The sequence below is a fragment of the Bos grunniens genome, chromosome 13 (assembly GCF_055505025.1).
Source record: "Bos grunniens cultivar Pamir isolate PY7600 chromosome 13, Bosgru_T2T1.0, whole genome shotgun sequence".
Lineage (NCBI taxonomy): Eukaryota > Metazoa > Chordata > Mammalia > Artiodactyla > Bovidae > Bos > Bos grunniens.
Genome location: NC_141177.1, coordinates 43,645,860 through 43,668,398, shown reverse-complemented (window position 1 = coordinate 43,668,398; position 22,539 = coordinate 43,645,860). Strand labels below are relative to the sequence as shown.

Here is a 22,539-nt window from a genome sequence, read left to right as displayed (position 1 = left end):
TAAGTTTTTCTCTGCTGCCTTTTAAAAAGTAATCTTGGGCCCCTATAAGTATCATGGCAGGTCTGAAAATGAATATAATTTAGTCTACAAAGTATATGGGATGAAATTACTAATCACTGTCCTATATTCAGAAAGTAATTTCCTGAATCGAGGTAGGAATTTTAGCATGTGTGTGCAGACAAGCATTTTTATGACTAAGGAACAGCTTGTTTAAGAATAGGAGATGAACCCAAGACTTGTTGATCTTAACTTGAAACTGGCTGCTCTAAGGATTTCAGGAGAATAAAGATATTTATTCTTAAATGATGATAAATCCTGGCAAAAGAAAGGGTTCCAGATACACCAAGTATTTGGACTTCTCTAGATCTTTAGAATTCTCTAAATCTAAATCTAACCCTGGCAGAGCTTCCATAGAGATTCAGTCCGAGAAGTCTCCATACGGTTCAGCTTGTGCTGCTTAGCAGGGTGTCTTGAGCTCTAAGCCTACCCAATCTCGTAATTCTAGTTTTGGACAAAGAATATGGACAAGAAAACACCAAAGTTACACTTCCTACGTTGTATTCTCCCCATATCGCAAGGAACAACCATGCCTCACGATGCCTTTAATAATTTTGTGACACGTGCCAGTTTCTACTAGCTCGCGGCCACCTCCTTCCCCAGAGTGGCTCCTGAGATGCTACCCAAATATCCCAAGGAGAAAGAAAAATAGAAGATGATGTGGGGGAGGAAAGGGAACCTTGTACGGAGGAGAAAATGTGAAGCCAGGCAATCAATATTTACCCTCAGAAGAAGGATGTGTGTGTGTGTGTGTGTGTGCACGCGCGCCAGCACGGGTGCACCGGCTGAGTGTTAGCCAAGGAGCAGGGCGAGGGCCTCGAAAGTCGCCGTGTGCGAGGAGCTGTTGATTGTTTTCTGGTTGAGAGAAGAGGTGATGATAAGGCTGGGATACAGTGCGCGCCGGCCCGGCGGAGCGGCAGCTGTATGCTAATACTCGCAGAAACCAGCCTCCGCGTCCCCCATTAAAGCAGGCGGCCAGGAGGCCACACATCACTGAACAAATAGGCTCTCTCTAGACAAATAAAATAACACACGTTGGCCTGCGGGGAGGGGTGGGGGGTGGAGAGCCAGAGGGGGTGAGGAGCGGGAGGAGAGGAAGGGAGGGGGAGAGAGGGGGGCACCGAAGAGAGGGGTGGACCGAGAGAGAGGGGAGGGGAGGCCGGGAGGGAGACCAGGAAGAGGAAAGACAGGGACTGTCCGAGGGGGAGAGGGTCAGAGGTGGGCGAGACTCCGCGGAGCAGAGAGATGGGGTGGCGTGGCGTGGGGTGGAGTGAAAGATGCGAAGAGGGGAGAGGTGGGACGAGGTGGGACGAGGTGGGACGGGGTGGGACGGGGTGGGCAGAGAGGGGCTGGGGAGAAAGAGAAGGTGGCGCCAGGAAAGGAGGCGGGGGCGAGGAGGAGGCCCGAGGAGGGCAGAGGAGGAGGCCCGAGGCGGGCAGAGGAGGAACGCGGACCCCCAACCCAAGAGCCGAAGCAGAAACAGGGGCCCCGAAGCCCATACGGACGGTGCGCCCCTGCAGCCCCCAGGCGCCTGGCTGTCCCTTCGTCCCCACCCCGGGGCGGGCGAGGACAGGGGGCTGTCGGAGTCGCCAGGCCTTTCTGGTCGGTTTTGCTGGAGCTTTGTCGCCGCCTTGTCCGAGTCAGGGGAGCCGGGCTGCCCTTCATCGGGGAGGGTGGGGGAAGCCGCCCCTGAGCGCCCCGCACTCGCTGCCCTCCCAGCTCTCCCCGGCCTCATCCTCTCCGTCTGACTTTCCCACACTTCTGGGCGTCGCTGCGCCCGCCTTGGGTACCATCACCCTTCCAAGTCGCCCAGCCCGGGGCCCGTCCGGCCCGCCGCCCCCCTCCCTTCCGGCCGCGACAGTCCCACCCGAGACGAAAACAAACAGCCCCCGAGGGCACTTCAAGGGAGCGTGCGGTGGCCCGACGGCACACTCGGCAGGATGAAAGGGGAGGCCGACCACCACCCCGTGGGCCCCGGGCGAATAATGGGCGCGCAGCAGATTGCCGGGGGCACTTGAAACTCGAGGGGAGGGAACTGCTGGAGCGCGGTCCCTCCCCGAGCCCGGCGGACGGCGCAGCCTCGCGGCTTCGCCCTCGTCCGCCCTCTTTCATGCGCTCTCCTTTTGTGTGGAATTATTTAAACGGGAGATCCGTGGCAGCTTTATGCTAATGTGCCGAACAAAGGCGACGGCCGGCGGGCGGGGGGCCCCCGGAAGGTGCCCGGAGGCCGGAGCGGGCTGGGCTGGGCGGCGGCGGGCTGCGCGTGGCTCTCGCGTGCCCCGGGGGCCCAACACGCCTGCCCCTCATTCCTGCAAATACAAAGAGTCTCCGGCTCCGGGCGGCGAGCGCGGCGCACTGGGGGTGCGCTGGTCCCTCCGGGACTTGACGGCTGGCTCTGCAGCGGGAAGGCGCGATCCAGGTCGGGCCGTGGCTCGCGGACCTGGAGGGCTCTGCGAATCAGGCAGAGGTGTCCGCAGCCGACCCGGGATGGCGGTGGGGGCGCTGATCGCTTCCCTTTCACGCCTCCGGGGCGTCTCCAAACACACCCCGGAGACAGACTTCCTTTCTGGCCTCTTAGGGGCTGCATGAACCCAGAAACATCCCAAGGGGCCATTCCTGGGCCGAAATTCCCCGCTTTAGCGCTTGGCTCCAAGCTTTGGGCTTCTAGCAACTCCCTGGGGCTAACTCCTGGTCACAGTGAATCCCAGCGCCTTCCCCGACGGCAACCTAGGGCTCCAGGACAGGAGAGTCGGAGCAGCCGTGGCCTCCAGCTCTGCAGCGGTCAGAGGAAGCACTCACCCCCTCAAGAAGAGAGGCGAAGAGGCCTCGGGGTTTTTCCTCAGCACTGGCCAGGACCCCACAGGAAGGGAGTCGATTGGGGCTTAGGAAGGACAGTACCCTGCCTGGGATCCCTCTTCTTGCCTTCCCCCGTGGAACTCCCCTGGAAGGGGCAGGTCAGCACTCAGTGGGTCCCCAACTCAGCTCCACACGGCCCCTATCCGGAATCGCAGTACGCAGAGGCCCACCGTCTCAGCGCAGCGTGGTGGAGCTTTCCTCTTCCAAAAGGAAGGCAAATATCTCGCCTCACTGGCCACCTGCCCGCGGGCGTGCAGATTCTGAGAAATAAAATCACGCAGAAGAAGACAGAAACCCAAGACCGGGTGCGAGGTGCATGTCCTTGGATGGTGCTGGTGTGTGCCGTGAGCGAAACCTGGTTCTTTCCCAGCCCTGGGTTGTGAAATTAGTTTCTAATACTCGGACCTTTCAAGTTTACATTTGTTTTGACTATACCTGTCTGAAAGCAGATTTCATTTTCTCTGGCAAGACTAGAAACCACAAATAAAGAAAAAGAAACGGATCCATTGAATCTCAGTATTTCAATAGTGTTCAATAGATTCTCTTAGCTTAATTCAGAGCCCTGTTGAATTCGCTGCATTCAGACAGGGGTTTTGTTTTGTTTTTGCACACACGCACACCCCCGCCCTCCTCACAATTATGGGTGTTGTTATTTTTTAAAGGATTCTCAAGGTGACTAACTCTCCCTGTTATCTGTTGAATGAAAGGAGGGTTACACATGCAAGACCAAATACTGCGGCCATCAGTAGGGGATGCCCGCGGACAGGGCCCCCGCCCTATTATTGGACAATCCAGATGGGATTCGTGATTAGAAAATAAAATTGGCCAGAGCTGTCCCGGAATCCCTTTCCCACTTCTAATTTCATCAGCAGTATTAATCAGCACTCAAAAGAGCAAAGAAATAACATCAGTTACTTTTAGACTGAAACACATACATTTTAAATAATCATTTTAGAATTTCTAACTTTTTTCAGGACTACTTTCATCGTAGTTAGCATTTTGTAAAATGAGGGTGAAAGCTTTCAAAATATATTGCATTATATTCTATTTTCAGTGTATAAGTTTTTTTTTAAATCACAAACAAAATCACCAAATATTTTCCCCTTGATTAATCAACTTGATTAACCCCTTGATTAACGAAATCTAACAACTGTCCCCATTACAACTATTACTCATGTGGACTCAAAAAAAAAAATCTTTCATTTCCACGCCAGGGTATTTTCAGAGGGAAAATCCAAAACAATTAAATACCTTCAGTGGAATCAAACGTAAGCAAAATTCAGCAAAATCTGAGTGTACAGAGCTTTGCAGAAAAGTGCCCATTTTCTTTTCTTTCAATAAAGTGACATTTTCTTCACAACATATGACATTTTATGTAGCTTGGCAATTTGTTCCCTAGTGATGGGCGATCAGGGCCAGTACCCACTCTTGGGGTTCTGACCCCTCCACTCCCGGAGTTTCTGCTTTTGTGTTTCCTTGGGGCTGGGTTAGGGCTGGGGCTGGGAAGAGCTTGGAGGAACGGCGTGGTGGGGGTGGGGGGTAGATTTTCACTGTTGTTTTTTCCTGGTGGCTCGGTTGGAAGGGTGGGGGAGATGGGGGGGGGGAGGCTGGAAGGGTGGGGGGCGGTGGGGGGCTGTTGGGGGGCGGAGGCGGTCGGTCCTCTCCGAGGCCACAGCCTGCCTCAGAGGACAGATTGCCCCCCTCTCCCCCCCGGCCGGCAGCACGCGCCTCTTTTGAGTCCAGATTGGCCGAGACCGGCGCTCAATAGCGGGAGGTTAATTTCCTTCACAAAGGTGAAGGGGGCACGGCTCCGGGGGGCCCCGCGCCCAGACAGGCGGCCCCTTTATTCCGCTGCGCCTTGATTGGAGCCCTTGATTTAGCATCTGATGTCAACCAGCAGACAAAATGCCCGCTCCGAATGAAAATGCATGAGGCCGCGCAAGAAGAGCGGAAACCAACTTCACTAGGGCGCACGCGGCTGGCCGCGCGTTTCGGGCTGTGGCCAGCGCCACTCGAATCGACCCAGCCCTGGGCGACGCGGAGGTTCCGAGTGGCCTGGACTGGACCATTCCAACGATGCCAATCCCGGAGCCTCCGGGAACTTAAAACAACAACAAAAAAGTTCAGAAATTCAAGGTTTTCTTGGAACCCAGCCTGTTCCTTCCCCCATCCAGCGCTGTGTCTGCAGGCAATTCAAGAAGTGCAGTGCCAACTGTTTCTCAAACTCGAGAGAAACCTTCCTGAGGCCCTTGGGCGCGAGGCGGCTGCGGACATCGCCCTCGGCTGCAGCTAGCAGGCCAGACCCTCCACCCAAACTTGAAACTCCAGGGTCCCGTTTCCGCTTAGATCCTGGGTCCCCGCGGCCCATCAGCCCCAGGCCCGGGCGGGGTTCTGGGAGACTCCTGCTTGGCAGCTATTTTTGATTCCCTATTATTTCCCAATACCAGGAGGAGTTCCAGCGCCTCCGCCAACCCCTCTCCCGCCCCAGCAGCCGCGCTCGGATCTCCCCCGCCCCTGCCAACCGCCGCCCCTACCCAATCAGCGCGCACAACTTCCCCCTCCGCTCCGGCTCGCGGATTGAACCCTCCTGACATATTTGGGGCCATTCTTCTCCTTTGTTGCTATTTTGCTCGCGACCCGCGGGTAATCCCCGCTCGGGAAGCGGGGGTGGGGGGCGAGCATTGTCGTGCTGATGGACGGGCCCATTTGGCGGCTCCGAGCCCCCCGGAGGAGAGACACAAAGCCCAGGCACGTGCGCCTCCGCATAGAGGAGCAGCAGACCGTGAAGGGAGGCGGGGCCGGGCGTGTGCCGGGGCCGGGCGGGGCTGTGGCGCCGGGCGGGGCGGCCGAGAGGCGCGCGCGGGGGCCTTGCGCCCTCAGGTACATCTGCCGCACCTACCGGGCGACCCCCGAGTCCCGGGCCCCTTTTGGCCGCCGCGTCGCCCTCCCACCCGACCGGGTGGAGGAGCTGCGGGCGCGCTGATTGGCTCCGGGGGAAGCGGGAGGCGAGAACAATGGCCCCCTCCCCCAGTTAAAAGGGAGCGGCTCCCGGGCCCGGGGACAGGGACGCGCGTGCAGGACGCAGAGGCGGGCCGAGCTGCCGCCGGCGCCACGCGAGTCCCGCCGCCGCCGCCGCCGCGCCCGGGCCATGCGCCGGGGACACTGAGGGCCGCCGGGGCCGAGCGCGGAGGTGGGACCGAGCCAGCCCCTCGCCCTCACCCTCGCGCCGCGCCAACATGCCCCGCGGCTTCCTGGTGAAGCGCAGCAAGAAGTCCACGCCGGTATCCTACCGGATCCGCGGCGGCGAGGACGGCGATCGGGCGCTGCTACTCTTGCCGGGCTGCGGGGGCGCCCGCGCCTCTCCCCCGGCGCCCGGCCCGGGGCCGGGGCCGGGCCCGCTGCAGCCGCCGCCGCCGACCGAGCGCGCCCATGCGGCGCTCGCCGCCGCGCTCGCCTGCGCGCCGGGCCCGCCGCCACCCCCGCCAGCGCTGCGGGCCGCGCACTTCGGCAACCCTGAGGCCGCGCACCCGGCGCCGCTCTACAGCCCCACGCGGCCCGTGAGCCGCGAGCACGAAAAGCACAAGTACTTCGAGCGCAGCTTCAACCTCGGCTCGCCGGTCTCGGCCGAGTCCTTTCCCACGCCCGCCGCGCTGCTCGTGGGTGGCGGCGGCGGCGGCGGCGGCGGCGGGGCCAACGGCGCCGGAGGTGGTGGCACCTGCAGCGGCGACCCGCTGCTCTTCGCGCCCGCCGAGCTCAAGATGGGCACGGCTTTCTCGGCGGCAGCCGAGGCGGCCCGCGGCCCAGGGCCTGGTCCCCCACTGCCCCCCGCCGCCGCCTTGCGGCCCCCGGGCAAGCGGCCTTCGCCCCCAGCCTCCGCCGCGGCTGCCGCAGAGCCGCCCGCCAAGGTAGCCAAGGCCCCGGGTTCCAAGAAGCCCAAAGCCATCCGCAAGCTGCACTTCGAGGACGAGGTGACCACGTCGCCCGTGCTGGGGCTCAAGATCAAGGAGGGTCCGGTGGAGGCGCCGCGAGGCCGCGCGGGGGGTGCGGCGCGGCCGCTGGGCGAGTTCATCTGCCAGCTCTGCAAAGAGGAGTACGCCGACCCCTTCGCGCTGGCACAGCACAAGTGCTCGCGGATCGTGCGCGTGGAGTACCGCTGCCCCGAGTGCGCCAAGGTCTTCAGCTGCCCGGCCAACCTGGCCTCGCATCGCCGCTGGCACAAACCGCGGCCTGCGCCCGCCGCCGCCCGCGCGTGCGAGCCCGAAACTCCTGCCCGGGCGGAGGCGCGGGAGGCGACAGGCGGCGGTGGCAGCGACCGCGACACGCCGAGCCCGGGCGGCGTGTCCGAATCGGGCTCCGAGGACGGGCTCTACGAGTGCCACCACTGCGCCAAGAAGTTCCGCCGCCAGGCCTATCTGCGCAAGCACCTGCTGGCGCACCACCAGGCGCTGCAGGCCAAGGGCGCGCCGCCGCCGGCGCCCCCGGCCGAGGACCTACTGGCCTTGTACCCCGGGCCCGACGAGAAGGTGCCCCAGGAGGCGGCCGGCGACGGCGAGGCGGCCGGCGTGCTGGGCCTGAGTGCGTCCGCCGAGTGCCACCTGTGCCCGGTGTGCGGGGAGACGTTCCCCAGCAAAGGCGCCCAGGAGCGCCACCTGCGCCTGCTGCACGCCGCCCAGGTGTTCCCCTGCAAGTACTGCCCGGCCACCTTCTACAGCTCGCCCGGCCTCACGAGGCACATCAACAAGTGCCACCCGTCCGAGAACAGACAGGTGATCCTCCTGCAGGTGCCCGTGCGTCCGGCCTGCTAGAGCGCGCCCTCCACCCCGGGCCCCCGAACCGTGCCTTCGCTTGGAGACCCACGGAAAGAGCGCGCTCCGACACCGCGCCCGCGCCGGGGACGCCCACCCCCGGTGAAAGTGTGGTCTCCGCTTCTCTCGGTGTGGCGTGACGGTAACCCCATCCTCTCGTTGTGACTCCTTTTGGACACCCCCCCCCCCCCCACTTTGCGTTGTGTCCCCTTCTTCCCCCCACCATGGCGCAACAGGAGCCAATCTCTTTTTGTACAAGGGAGAAAAGCTGTACGCGTTTGTCTCGTGGTTGGAAGCCTCCCCTTGGAGGGGAAATGTTTTTCTTGCTAGTATTCGCTGTGTTCATGGTCTAGAAATGCGGTTTGCTCTCGCCTACCAATCTCTGCTCTCTATGTATGTAGCCTACGGGTTGTTTTGGGTGAATCTTGAGGAATAAATGCCTTTATATTTCACAGGCTGTAAATTGAACTCCCCACATGATTAGCTTTATTATGGCTTGTGAACTGCTGGAGTCTGGCTTTACCTTTTTGTATGTGAACAAATCAAATTGCTTAAAAAAAAAAAGAGTTTTCTTTAGTCTAGCCACAAATGCCTTGAACGTTGTCTGTTTGGGATTGTTTTTAGGGGGGAGGGTTGGGAATTTTCAGAAGATGCTGTAGAAACTGCCTCAGTGTTTCACAAAAGTCTTTTCAGTTTGATCATCTTTGTTGAGGTAGGACTATATGAGTTCCCTCTAAATGTATATGTTGATTTATGAGTAATTGTTATTTATTCTTTATTTATTTATATTAATTATGAAGATTATGATATTATTTGATTGCATATTTTTTGGTGCGCTTCCCCCCTCCCCCTGCCACTCTTGACATTTCACTGTGCATTTTAGAAGAGAGCCTTTTTCTAAAGGGATCTGTTAAAAGTTTTAACTTTTATACCTATCTGAGCGAATTACAGACAACCTACCATTTTATTCTGCTTGGAGCCCCTCCCCCCTGGGGCCCTCGTACAACCGACAGCTCTTACTTTTAAATGCAATCTCTTTTCTACATACATTATTTTCTTAATTGTTAGCTATTTATAGAAAGCTTCAATAGAACTGTTTCAACTGTATAACTATTTACTATTCAAATAAAATATTTTCAAAGTCAAAGTAAGGTGGACTTATTTCTGCATCATGTGGTTTCAACAAGGATTTAAAACAGAGCTTCCAATGATTTCTTCAATGTATGCCTGTTGTTTATTAAGAAAAAAAATCCCACTACCATCACTGGAATCGTGGATTTTTAGAGCTGAACCTGAGCTGCTGAATTCTGCCCTTCTGGCAGTTCTGGGGTGTAGGCTCAAAACAGACTGGAGCCAGAAGCTTTTTAGGGGTCCTTAGGAATGTACTGGAAGGTAGCGTTAGGTGGGAGGCTGTGCAAATCTTTTTCAGAGAAATCTAGATAAATGTCCACAAGAATCCATCCTTTTAACCAAGGGGATATTAGAACACCACCTTAATTTAGCAGATCCTCATTTCCTGACAATGGCACCCCAGTCCAGTACTTTTGCCTGGAAAATCCCATGGATGGAGGAGCCTGGTAGGCTGCAGTCCATGGGGTCGCTAAGAGTCAGACACGAATAAGCAACTTCACTTTCACTTTTCACTTTCATGCATTGGAGAAGGAAATGGCAACCCACTCCAGTGTTCTTGCCTGGAGAGTCCCAGGGACTGGGGAGCCTGGTGGGCTGCCGTCTATGGGGTTGCACAGAGTTGGACATGATTGAAGCGACATAGCAGCAGCAGCATTTCCTGACAATTTGGGGCTCAGTGTAACAGTAATTCCTCAAGTAAAGACGGGTAATTTTTGATCCTTAAGTATCAATCAGGAGAAAGTAGGAATGATTTTATGGTTAGATTTCCAAAGTAAGGGACACAGACCAACTCTTGTTTGGGTGTACCAGAAGTTAAGCAACTGAGTTTAAAGTAAGGACTCAGAAATAATTTTCCAATCAGGTGAGCAGTCCATTTTGGGGGGGGGAAAAAAACTGGAGCACCATCTGTTTGGGGTATTAAATTTAATAACGGTAATTACAGTGTTTTCCATTATGTGTCACAAAGCCCTCGAAGAACAATCCTGACGTTCACCAGTGAATATTTGGAGTTGTTTTTCTCCACCTTTGAAACGCTCGATTATGGAGCTGTGCTAGCCATCACAGTTGTGTATTCCCTGTGGCCCACTAAATCTAAGATTTTGCCCAGCAAAGGGATTTTAGAAATCCATACAGTTGAAGCTCCATTTCCAAAAGGTGTAGCTGGCATGATGGTGGGAAGGGCAACACATGAGAAACTTGGAAGGAAAATGTGACAAAAGAGACGATTTTCAGATTTTGAGCCTAAAGTTTTTTTGTGGGGAAAGGTTTACTGAAAGTCTCAGCTGTCAGGACCGTCGAGTACTCCTCTTTTTGGGAGGGTCTTAAAACAGACTCAGGAACAATGAAGGAGCAGCCAGCACAGGTAAGTTGCCTCGGGGACAAACTGCCCCTCTTTTTATTCTTTACCAGTTTGGAAAATACTGGAAGACCAAAGCTCTGTGCAGCCCAACATGAAAGCATAGGGGCAAAGCTGTGTTAATAACCTCCTGAAAATTTGGAATGAAACAAAGAAACCTTCAAATTTGTGGCCTGATAATTGCTCCCTTGAAGCAACAATATGAGATTTTTTAAATGTTCCCTCTGAATTTACACCTCACAATAAAAGACCCAGCATCTTGAGGGTCAGTGTACGTTCCATGCCAATACAAATTTTCCTTAAAAACCTGGTGGTTGGCCTGCAGGTATGACATCTTGGCATCTGTTTGGCTTGCTTTTCTTGTCCATAATCATAAAAGCATAAACCCTAAGGCCCATCTTCAGAAAAATTTGATTTGGTGGTTTGCAAATGTGCTCCTTCATCCCTTGTGGAAATTCATTTTGACTGATCAAGGAGACCTTTTCTAAAACAGAAACCAAAATTTCATCTCCTTGAAATATGCTAGGAAATCGCACAGTGAATTTCATCTCTGTGAGATATTCTGTGAAATTGCATACTAAAGGGAGTACACTGAAGTTGACTAAACAGCGCAGAGAGAGAGAAAACCGTGGTCACTTTGTTTCACAGTAATGCTACGTGAGTTAGTAGAATGTTCCACAGGCAGGAAATCAGATTGTCTGTCTCTTCATTCCTCCCTGGATAATAAGTTCCCAAGGGCTCCTATTATAAAATGCCAAGTGGAAATGCACCCATCTTCCTTATAAGTGTGCAAAGGATCCGGAGGGCATCCTCTGTGTGGAAGAAGTCTGCTCCAGCCTGTACGCCCACCAGTGGAAACCGGCTGCGAAGGAACTCAAGACAGTTCAGCCTGGGGAGGCGGGCGGGGGCCGGCGGTTAGGAGGCGGGCCGCCGCTGGGGGCGCTGTTCCTTCCCTGTAGCGCCTTGGCCTGAAGGTGATGCCCAGGCCCTCTGGCTTCACTCTGGATACCACTCGCGGAGGCAGCTGCTGCAGGGTAACTTGGAAGCGCGTGGAGCCAGGCCAGAGGCTCCACAGCTGCGCCCTATGACAGCTTCACGGCGCAGAGCAGTACAAGGCTGGAGGCCGGGTGGACTCTGGGCCCTCAGTGGCACCTAGGGGTAGAGTGGGGTCCCTTGCAGACACCTGGGGGCACAAGGTTGGGCCAGCACCCATAGTCACTGGGCACCTGTGGACCAGAGTGTCTGCACCCAGAGGCGGCTGGCCAGGTGTCCTCTGTGAACCACCATTGTTTTGCTGCAGGCTCGCCGGGGTAGCCCGTACTCCGAACCCGCCACCCCTCCATCCCCTTAGACTTCATTCCACAGCTGTCCACCATGTCTTTGAGACACAGGAAGCAGAAGAATCTTTTGACAGTCCTCTATAACATCCTAGAAATTCCTCACCTACCCAATATCTTCTTGTGAATGTGAAAGGTTGAGAAGCGGCTTGGGCCCCAGGGCATCCAACAGACCCGTGTCCTCATCTCTAAACTGGAGGGAATGGACTTTGGGAGACCCAGTGAGATACTGGGGAGGACTTCGTGGGCTGAAAGGTGAAGGCCAGTAAGGGCCCTAGGGGGAGCAGGCGGGAGAAAAGCTCCGCCCGGGGAGTGTGTCTTGTGACCTTAGGACTAGTTATGAATCCGCTGGCCTGTGGTAGCAGGCTTTGACCCAAACTTGCTGTCTTTCTGCAGAAAGGATATTTTGTCTTATGGGAAAATTTTTCTGGCAAATCGACCCTAGTGTATGGGGCCACTTAGATGGTCACCTACACACACAGTGTGTGTGTGTGTGCATGTGCGCGCGTGCACCACCCAGATAGCCTGTTTCAGGTTAAGTTACAGTCTTTTAGTGGGTAGGCTAGAGAAAATTGTGTGTTTGCCTGTTAAAAGCCCATGTTGCGGGGTTTAGAGAAGACCAATCAGGAAACCAAGTTGTAGAGAGAGACCTGAAAGGTGGCAGAACACTCTAGAGCAAGAGGGTCAGCTGAGCAGCACCTCACTAGGATGTTGGTTCCGTTTAACTCCCAAGGTGGTACCAGGGCTTGGAGTACAATATGGCGGTCCAAAGACACTTACGATTCTGATCCTAAATTCTGGAAACATCCGAATCATGTGGTGGCAATATAACCTGAAAGGAAGAGCCCCAGGATCTCACTGGGGAGAGAGAGAGAGCAGACAAATGCATCTTCAAATTATAAATATCTCACATAGTGAAGAAACTTGCTCAGTTGTGTCGAACTCTTTGCGGCCCCATGGACTGTAGCCCACCAGGTTCCTCTATCCATGGGATTCTCCAGGCAAGAATACTGGAGTGGGGTGCCATTTCCTATTTCAGGGGGTCTTTCCGACCCAGGGATTGAACCCAGGTCTCTTGCATCTCCTGCGTTAGCAAGCGGGTTCTTGACCACTAGCGCCAACCGGAAAGCCCCAGTGAAGAAACTTGGTGTGATTTTACGGGCAACCTGCAGCATCAGATGACTCGTGCTCATGGGGAAAGGCTGGAACACTTATTGTAACGTGAGTGTTGTAACATGGCGACCGGCTCTGTCAGGCCTGTCAGCATCACAGAGAGCAGTTCAGATGTGAGGCCTGGTCACAGGTTCCCAAGAATGTCCCTGCCTGGTGGCCCTTGGAGGAAGAACTAGTCCCAGATACCCAGAGGATAAGGCCATCCTCTGGAGGCCTGCTCCTAGTCCTGGTGTTTCCTCCCATTTGCTCACACCTTGGTCAACCAAGGCTCCGTGGCAAGGCTGGCTACCTTCAGTCCACAGAAGGAAGGGGTCAGAGAAGAGAGGACCTACCTGCCCAAGGATTTCCAGGAAGGGGACATCTTTCTCTCACCAGGAGAAACAGGGAACTCCTGCCTCCTTCTGAGGTTGCTAAGGAAACAACTAATTTCCAACAGATTCATCAGCATCTCCTTGTCTTGTACAAACAACCAGCTACAGGCTTTGGTGTCATCAAGGCAATTTCCCAGTCAAGAGGATTTTGTGAACACAAACGTGTCCTGTTTCTCTGGTCGGTTAGGAGGAACCGTGGGGGAAGTTATGACGAATTAGGCTGGGTCTCGGGAGTGACAGAGCCCAGAGGGAGGTATTTTGGACTTTCCTGGTGAAGAGGAACTGATTTCTCAGGGCTGGGTTAGAGGGACGCCTCGGCTTCCATGTCAACCACTCCTAGATAGTTTGGGGGCATCATTGAGGCCTCATACGCTTCTTAGAATCACGGCACATTTTTGTGTATCTGATTCAAAGTCAGTTACCATATTTTCACTGACCCAAATACACACTCCTTCATCTCTTAAACCCCAGCTGTCATCATTGTCTACCAGGCACTTTTATTGTGGGCTTGTTCTGTTGCATCTGGAGAGTGGAACGTTGAGCGCAGGCAGGCTTCCTCTGGCAGCATGTATGGTGAGCAGATGGGTTGTAAGGGTAAACGTGTTCATATTCATCTTGTTTGAAGATTTCTAGACTGTGTGGTCTTCTGGTGGCATTTCCACACAAAGCATCAATACTGATGCTTTTTCTTTAGCTCTTCACAAAAGCCCACACCACTGGGACAAGCTGGTCTTGGAATATTCTCCATTTTGAAGTGATACATATAGAACGTTTACTGCCAGTCAGAGCACATTCAAGGGCTCGACTGTTTATTTATTTGGCTGCCTTGGGTCTTAGCTGCGAAACGCAGCATCCTTTGTTGTGGCACGAGGGCTCTGGAGCATGAGGGCTCAGTGATTGCAGTTCGTGGGCTTAGTTGCTCTTCCATATGTGCGAGCTTAGTTCCCCAACAAGGGATCCAACCAAGTCCCCTGCATTGCAAGGTGGATTCTTAACCGCCAGGGAAGTCCGCAAGGGCATGATCATTGACAGACGGTGTTTCACCTGTGCCATGCACACGCTGTGCAGTGTCACCAACATTTATAAAAAGCTCATCCACACCGTTTGCTTTCCTGAGTCACCTGTACTTCCTTCTCTCCATCCAGAATCCAGGTGTTGTCTCCCCTCTACTTGGCTTGAACCAGTAGACTAAGCACCGCTCCAGGGAAACAGTAATGATGGGAACATCAGCCTGAATCCACTCCTCTCCTCCCTCACTCATCAAAGAAGGTCTTTGTATTTAAAGGCAACAGCTGCTCCATTTCTGTGGTCCAGGACTGGAGCCCCGATGCAATGCTCCTTCCCAAACGCCGCTGCCAGGTGACGGCCACCCCTGACGGTGACAGGATGTACAAAGTGAGCCAAGAGGCTCTTGTCTGTGGGATCTGATAGGAGGCAGAGGTGTTTAGGCATGGAAGGCTTCACAGGAGGCTCTTTCTACATAAGAAAAAAAAAAATAGGCTAGAATTTCCTCTGAGCACAAAGAACAGAAAAGCGTGGGGAACTTGGACTTAAACACGTGTCGTTGAAAAGCTTAGTAACACCAATGGCTAGAGGTCCTTTTCTACTTCTGTCTGTCCTACTCTATTATGTAAGATGAGTCTTCTAGAATACAGCTACAAAGAGGTCATTGTTAGAGGATGGGCAGAAACTGATAGGGACAAGGTACATGAAAATGATGTGATTGAGGACTGCCAGGGATAAAGGGAGATGGACGAATCACCATCCCAGGGTGTCCAAACCTGAACAGAATCATGTCAGAGCGGATCAAATATTGTATACCACAAAGGAACACACTTTCTTCACTCATCTCTAGAAAAGAAGACCTTTATTGATTCTTTGAACAGTATTATTTTCCTTGATATCTTCTTGAAGGTTTTCACATGAATATATTGATAACTCATGCATGCATGTTCAGTCACTCAGTTGTGTCCAATTCTTTTGTGACCCCATGGACTGTAGTCCAGCAGGCTCCTCTGTCCATGGGATTCTTCAGGCAAGAATACTGAGCGTGTTGCCACTTCTCTGGGGAATCTTCCCAACCCAGGGATTGAACCCCTGTCTCTTCTGTCTCCTGCACTGGCAGGTGGATTCTTTGCCGCTAGGGCCGCCTGGGAAGGGAACTCAGAAAATAATTTTCTTCACTGCAACAGTGGCTGCCATTTACCAAGTGACATCACAACCTTTCAGTTGAATAGTAAAAAGATTGCTGTTTTCATAGGTAAAATGAAAAGTTTAATATCAACAAGTTTGCATGGTTCAACCCAACCATTTGTGGACTTCTGGTAACTATTAGCTTAACAACTTAATTAAAGAAGATAATTTTAATTCAGCATTGATCAGTTTTAAAATAACGTGAATTCAAAGCAACAAGGACCTTTCTGACAATTGCTGACCTCACTTAATTGTACAAATATTTGAGCACTGGGGGCACGTAGATCAATGTCCAACAGGAAGAAGTCAGCTCTGTTTAGAAGTTTCCAACCTAAAATGTGACTTGTGGAAAACAGTATGGCAGTTACTCAGAAAACTAAAAATAAAATTACCATAAGATCCAGCAATCCCACTCCTGGGCATATATTTGGGAAAAAACCCTGTAATTCGAAAAGATACATGCACCCTGATACTCATAGCAGCACTATTCACAACAGCTAGGACATGAAAACAACCTAGATGTCCATCGACAGATAAGTGAATAAAGAAGGTGTGTGCATGTCCAGCGATGCAATGGGATGTTACTCAGCCATTAGAAAGGACAAAACAACGCCACTTGCAGCAACATGGATCGACCTAGACATGATCACACTACGTGAAATAAGTCATAAAGAGAGAGACAAATATCATGACATCACTTATATGTAGAATCTAAAATATGACACAGATGAACCTGTGTAGGAAACAGAAACAGACTCATGGACATAGAGTCTTGTGCTTGCCAAAAGGAGGGGCTGGGGGAAGGATGGAGTGGGAGGCTGAGATTAGCAGAGGTAGGCTTTTATATACAGAATGTATAAACAGAGACCCTACTGTGTATAGCACAGGGATCTATATTAAATGGGCTTCCCAGGTGGTGCTGGTGGTAAAGAACCCACCTGCCAATGCAGGAGACATAAGAGACACGGGTTCCATCCCTGGGTCAGGAAGATCCCCTACAGTAGAAAATGGCAACCCACTCTAGTATTCTTGCCTGGAAAATCCCAAGGATAGAGGAGTCTGGCAGGCTACAGTCCATAGGGTTGCAAAGAGTTGGACACAACTGAAGCAACTTAGCACACATGTACACGATATTAAATATCCTATGATAAACCACAATGGAAAAGAATATTTTTAAAAAATGTGTATATAACTGACTCACGTTGCTGTACAGCAGAAATTAACACAACACTAAATCAACTATACTTCAATTAAAAAACAATCAGGAAAAGAAGTTCCCAACATCTTCTTGAAATTTTTTCTGGGTCAGACTTCCAACACAGTGTCATACGGGTATCAGTTATAGCAACGACAGTGGAGAACTTGTACTTTGCTAGCATGTATTTTTCAGAGCCTTGTCACTCAAAGTGTAGGCCACCGACCTGTACCACCTGCATTCCTGGGAGCTGCTTAGAAATGCAGAGCTGCAGGGTCCACTGTAGACCTGCCAGATCAGAATCCGCATTTGCACAAGATCCCCAGGAGGTGGGTTGGGGTGAGGCTGTGGGCCTGCTTGTGTTTAACATGTGCTGGTGGAATTTGGGGTCTCCATCACACAGAGAGTGTTACCAGTTGCTGCCCCCAGCAGGAAGTTTGGCCTGGGAAGACTTGATGGCTTGAAGTTTTAACAGAGACTACTAACTCTGACTAATGATGGACTGACTTGTTTGGAACAATGCTACCAGGGAAAATCCATCAAACCCTTATTATTGATATAAATTACTCACTGATTTCTCACATAACTCTGTGAGGTTGTATCGATGGGAAATGGAAGAGCCTGAAGAGGTGGCATGACCAGGAAGTGGGGAAATTTAGCTGAGAGCAAGAAGGTCATTGGTTCATAGAGATTAAACTGTTGGGAGTGGGCAGATGTGTCTGTATGGGAGAGTTCAAATGGAGAGTAAAATGCAGAGTCTTGACTGCGTCCCCTTATTGAGGGGACCTTGTCATGGAGTTTGATGTGACAGCAGAAGGAGATCACATGCTTCTAATTCCAAATTGTGAAAACAACTGATTTGTGTTCTGCCAATTTGACCCCAAAATAACAGCCTGAAAATTTCACCCGGGTGAGCCAGAGAGAGAGGAGCCAAGCATGTCATCATTTCACGTCATCTCCTATCTCGTCCACTGGAGAAAACTTCTTCACTCTACACTGCCCAACCTCCAAACTCCAATAACTGATATTCCTGAGAAACAGGTTAATGCAGCCCTGTAGCGAAGGCTCTCACGCTGGCATGATCGCAGCACCGAATCCACAGATTCTGAACCATTTTCACTTTGCTTTCACGTGCTCCAGGTGCAGATGGTAAGAGGGAGAAACGGACGAGCTCCTTGTGAAAGATGAAGCTTGAAGCAGCACTGCATCAAAGACAGCACCCAGCGCCGGCACGTCCCCGCCACCTTCTGTCGGCTCTCTGCCTCCACTCTGGCTCTCAAAGCACTTGGCTGTGGAAACCACTTATTGTTTCACACCTGCAGGCGAGTTAACAGGCCAGCCCAGAACCATGGCAACTGGCAAGAGTGTGAGAAGGAGAAATTTCAGAGCCCAGGCCGCTGGGCATCCCTGCTCAGACTCAAGCAAGGGTGATGTCCAGGCTGGGGAAAGCGGGGCTGGGGGTGGGGGGCTGTTCCAACCCCAAATCTGAGACTCAGAGTCCACTCCCCCCGGCAGGCCCCTGCCTTGATCCTTGTCTCCTGGGGGTGGCCGCAGGGAAGGCCCAGTGCCCTGGTGTGAGCTGCAGTGGGACTTGGCTGGCAGGGTGATTTGGGTGTTGTTCCTGGCTCTTTTAGCCCCAAAGTCTGATCGTGCAGCCCCCTGGCACAGTCTGGGGGGGTAGCCAAGAGCCCCGAGAAAATCATTTATTTCCTTCAGCTGGCCAGGGTGCAACCGGCCATCTGCAGCCAAGTACCGCCCACGCTTCTGTGGAGATTGAGTTATTCAGGTCAAGTGCTAGGAAGAACTCGCTCATGATCATTGTTATTTGAAGTCCTTTGATCATCAGCTCCATCCACTGGATGGGAGAGAATACCGGTTTACACTTTTATTTACTTTTCATACCCAGTGATATAGGTTTTAAAGCTATTTCTTCAAATTCTTTGATGCACTTTCCACTGAGAGGTGGCCTCTGGGCCCCTCCCTTGAAACCTCTGTGACTGCTTCCTGGAATCAAGTGAGTGGGAGTGACTCTGCATGACTTCTGAGACCAGGATGGGGAAAGGCCAGCAGTTTCTCCCTGGGGCTCACTTGGGACTCGCAGATGCCATGCTGTGGGGAAGCCCAAGCTGCACACGGAGGCCACATATTGGTGCTCGGCTGACGGCCTGAGATGAGATCCCAGCCAACAGCCAGGATCAACCCCAGATGCACAGGAAGGAGGTAACCCCTGACTCTGGCCCTTCCACCGTCTCGGAATACTTGCACGAGAGACCCCAGCTGGACCCCATCACCCCAGAACCATGAGAGAGTAATAAAGTGGCGGTTGTTTTAAGTCACTAAGTTTTGGGGACATTTGTTGTCTAGTAGCAGATAACTGAAACTCCAATCCTTCGGCCACCTGATGCGAAGAACTGACTCATTGGAAAAGACCCTGGTGCTAGGAAAGATTGAAGGCAGGAGGAGAAGGGGACGACAGAGGGTGAGATGTATGGATGGCATCACTGACTCAATGGACATGAGTTTGAGTAAACTCTGGGAGCTGCTGATGGACAGGGAGGCTTGATGTGCTGCAGTCCATGGGGTCGCAAAGAGTCGGACATGACTGAGCAACTGAACTGAGCAGATAACTGGTGTACATTTTTCGTTTTTAGAGCATCGTCTGGTTTCTAGATGCTTGAATGTGATTTTTTCTATTTCGTCTCCACATCAACTCTGTATGGAAGGTATTCAAATTCATTAATCTGGACATGAGGGAAATGCCTATGAATGTTGAATGCCTTGCCCAACATCACAAGGCTCGTTGCCTGAGATGTAGAGAGACCAGAACCCGAGGGATGTCTGGCTCCAGGACCCAGTGCTCTTCCCATGAAGTGATGTGGTCAGGGCCCAGAGGAACAGTGTTTAGCATCATCTCACCCACTGAACTATTTAAAACACCATCAGGATGTGTCCTGTGTACATGCCTTCTGTACCTTAGCATCTTCCAAACACCGGGTTCATGTCCCACTGACTACAACTGTGGAACAACAGACCACCCCCAAAGCCTAGTGGCTTAGAACAACAATAGTCCTTCATTATATTTCATTCTTTTGGTGGGTCAGGAATTCAGAAGTGGCCCGACTGGGTGGTTCTGGCTTAGGATCACTCATAAAGTTACCATTAGGTGTCACCTGGGGCTGTAGTCAAGTGAGGGGGTGATGGACTGGAGAGTTCATTTCCAGAATGGCTCCGTCCCACAGCTGTCGATCTCCCCAGCACTGTGCCTTTCTCATCTCACTATGCCTTTCTTCAGAGTAAGCCATCCAAGGGGCCAAGGTGGAAGATTCAGTATTTTATGACCTATCTTAGAGACTCACACCATCACTTGTGCTGTTTTCTTGGTCCCACTGGTGCTCTCTGAGTCAGTGCAAGAGGGATCACACCAGGTGTGAGCTCCAGAGTGATGGGCACCTGGGGCCATCTTCAAGGGTAGCCACCATGGTCAGTACTGTTACCCTAATTCACAGGTGAGGCAAAAAGACTCAGAGAGGTTGGGACTCGAGGGCTGGAGGCCGAGCAGGGAGCCTGCAGACTGAAGGCAGTGCTGTCTGACTCCCAAGCTCATGTTCCTCTCCACCTACATTAAAGGTGGTTCATGGTGTATTTTGATGCATATATTAGGATTTTCAGAAACACCTTCAAAGTTAGGAAGTTCCTTGGAGCACCATCATGGAAGGAAATATTGGGTGCGTAAGCCAAGTGGAGGCCTTTACTTTCTTCAGTTAATAAAGGCCTCACTTTATTGGGGCTGAAATTCTGCCTTTTACCTGGGTGCCTGCCTTTAAAACCATGTTTCCTTTCTAAAAAATTTTATTGGGGTATAATGGATTAACAATGGCGTGTTAGTTTCAGGTATACATTATATCCCAATACATACATAAATAAGCTACAAGGATGTATTCTACAAAATGGGGAACATAGCCAATATTTTATAATAACCATATGTGGAATATAATCTTTAAAAATTGTGAATCACTATACTGTACACCTGTAACTTATATAATGCTACATAGTAGCTATGTGCTGTGCTTAGGCGCTCAGTTGTGTCTGACTCTTTGTAGCCCACCAGGCTTCTCTGTTCATGGGGATTCTCCAGGCAAGAATACTGGATTGGGCATAGCAACTATAGTTCAGTTTAAAAAAAAAAGACAAACACATGTATACCTGTGGCGGATTCATTTTGATATTTGGCAAAACTAATACAATTATGTAAAGTTTAAAAATAAAATAAAATTAGAAAAAAAAAAAAAAAAAAAGACAAAGAGAAAACACCAAGGCTTCCTTTCCTTAAGTAGGTGGGTAATATAGGAAGACGTTGGTCTTAGTTTTGGTTTTTTTAAAGACCCCCAAAGCTGATGTTATAGATTTCTAATAGTCTATTAGGGCTAAAGTTACATCTGCTTTCTTTAATTTTTGGCATACTTTACATTTTTTACTTGAAAAAATAGTGAACCTTAAGAGTTATGAAAGATGTGTTTCACTGTAAACTTAATTACATAAAAATTGAGAAGAAAAATATGAAGATCATTAACAGAGGAGATAAACACACAATTCACAAATATAGATCTATAGTTAGTAAAGAAACATGAGAAAAGATTGAGCTCCACTAAAAATGAATAGGAAGCTAAAGGTAAAAGACTTTTATAAAATTCACAAAGAAATTATATCTATACTCTGCCTTGGTAGTTTCACATTTGGGAATTTATCTTACAGATATAAAAGCAGAGCTATATATCAATCTGTAAGATGAGATGGTGTTGACCACTGGTGCGTTTGTTATAACAAACATTGGAGACCAGCTGCGTGTTCACAGATGGTTGAATAAATAAACTGCGGCTACATGAAGGAATAATACGCACCTATTAGAAGGATTAATTAAGGGAGGGGTGCCCATGACATCTTTCAAAACTTTGGAAGTTACTGAATGATGTGTGTTGTTGGATGCTATTTCTATAAAAAAGGAAAGCTCATGTCTTTGTATGAGTTTGCATTAATCTGCAGAGAATCTGTTTATTGATCAGGGGTGTGACGTGGGGGGCAGATAATTAGTTTTAGAAGGGAAAAAGTACAGAACACACAGTGTAAAGTACAAATCTATACTTTGGCTATTTCATTAAAGTCTCAATGCTGATCAGTAAGCATCTTCCTTAAGAGAGGCCACTGTTTTTTTTTTGTTTTGGCCTTATCACTCAACATGTGGAATCTTAGTTCCCCAACCAGGGGTCGAACTCATGCCCCCTGCAGTGGAAATGTGGGGTCTTCACCACTGGACCTCCAGGGAAGTCCTAAGAGGCCACTGTTTTGCATTTTCTTCCTGGCCCCTGCCGTCCCCTTCGAGTGGACAGTGCCAAGCCTTCCTTCTCCCCATACCGAAAATGAGGATGCTGAGATTTCCCTGCAGGAAAGTGATGCTGGTAGCTGTTTCCAGTGTCCCATAATCAGCCATCAACATGGAGGACAAGACAAGGTGATACTTTTTAAAGGGAGAGGGAGGTGATACCATTCACATGCCATCCTTGCTGGTTCCAAGTGCGGGGGGCGGGGTGGGGTGGGGAAGAGCTTTGTTGTGGGTGCGCTGTGCCCTCTTGGAGGGAGGGAGGCATCCAGCCCTTTGCCTGCACTTAGCCTGGTAGCCTTTTCTGAAGAATATTGATCAAAAGTGCTAACCTCTGCTATTGTAACAGCAGAATGCAGTCCGCGAGTATTTACGGAAAAAAGCTTTTCTTCACCAGACTATTTTCTGAAGTCAGAAAGATCCTTTCAGAAGCTCTAATAGCAAACCCCTGCCCACTTCACGCCCGCCTGAGAGCCACACTCCAATTTTCAGGCCCCCAGGACCCCGTGTTGATCTGGAAGCTGGAGAGCATGACCTATTTATAGAAAAGATGCTCTGTCCAACCCGACACGCGTCTTGCTGGAGGGTGAGGTGGGATATGTAAGTGGAAGACTGAAATTATACTAAGACACACAGGGAACCGTATTCTTGTCCCCGAGAGAATTTATTCATTTATTCTTCATTTCTTAA

The 22,539-nt window shown here is 51.3% G+C and overlaps 1 protein-coding gene across 1 annotated transcript; it reads left to right on the top strand.

Moving 5' to 3' along the window:
- Positions 1 to 5,951: 5,951 nt before the first annotated feature.
- Positions 5,952 to 7,857, top strand: INSM1 (INSM transcriptional repressor 1). Its single transcript, XM_086333743.1, has one exon. It carries the CDS (start codon positions 6,150 to 6,152, stop codon positions 7,716 to 7,718), a length of 1,569 nt encoding a protein of 522 aa, XP_086189869.1. The 5' UTR covers positions 5,952 to 6,149; the 3' UTR covers positions 7,719 to 7,857.
- Positions 7,858 to 22,539: the final 14,682 nt, after the last annotated feature.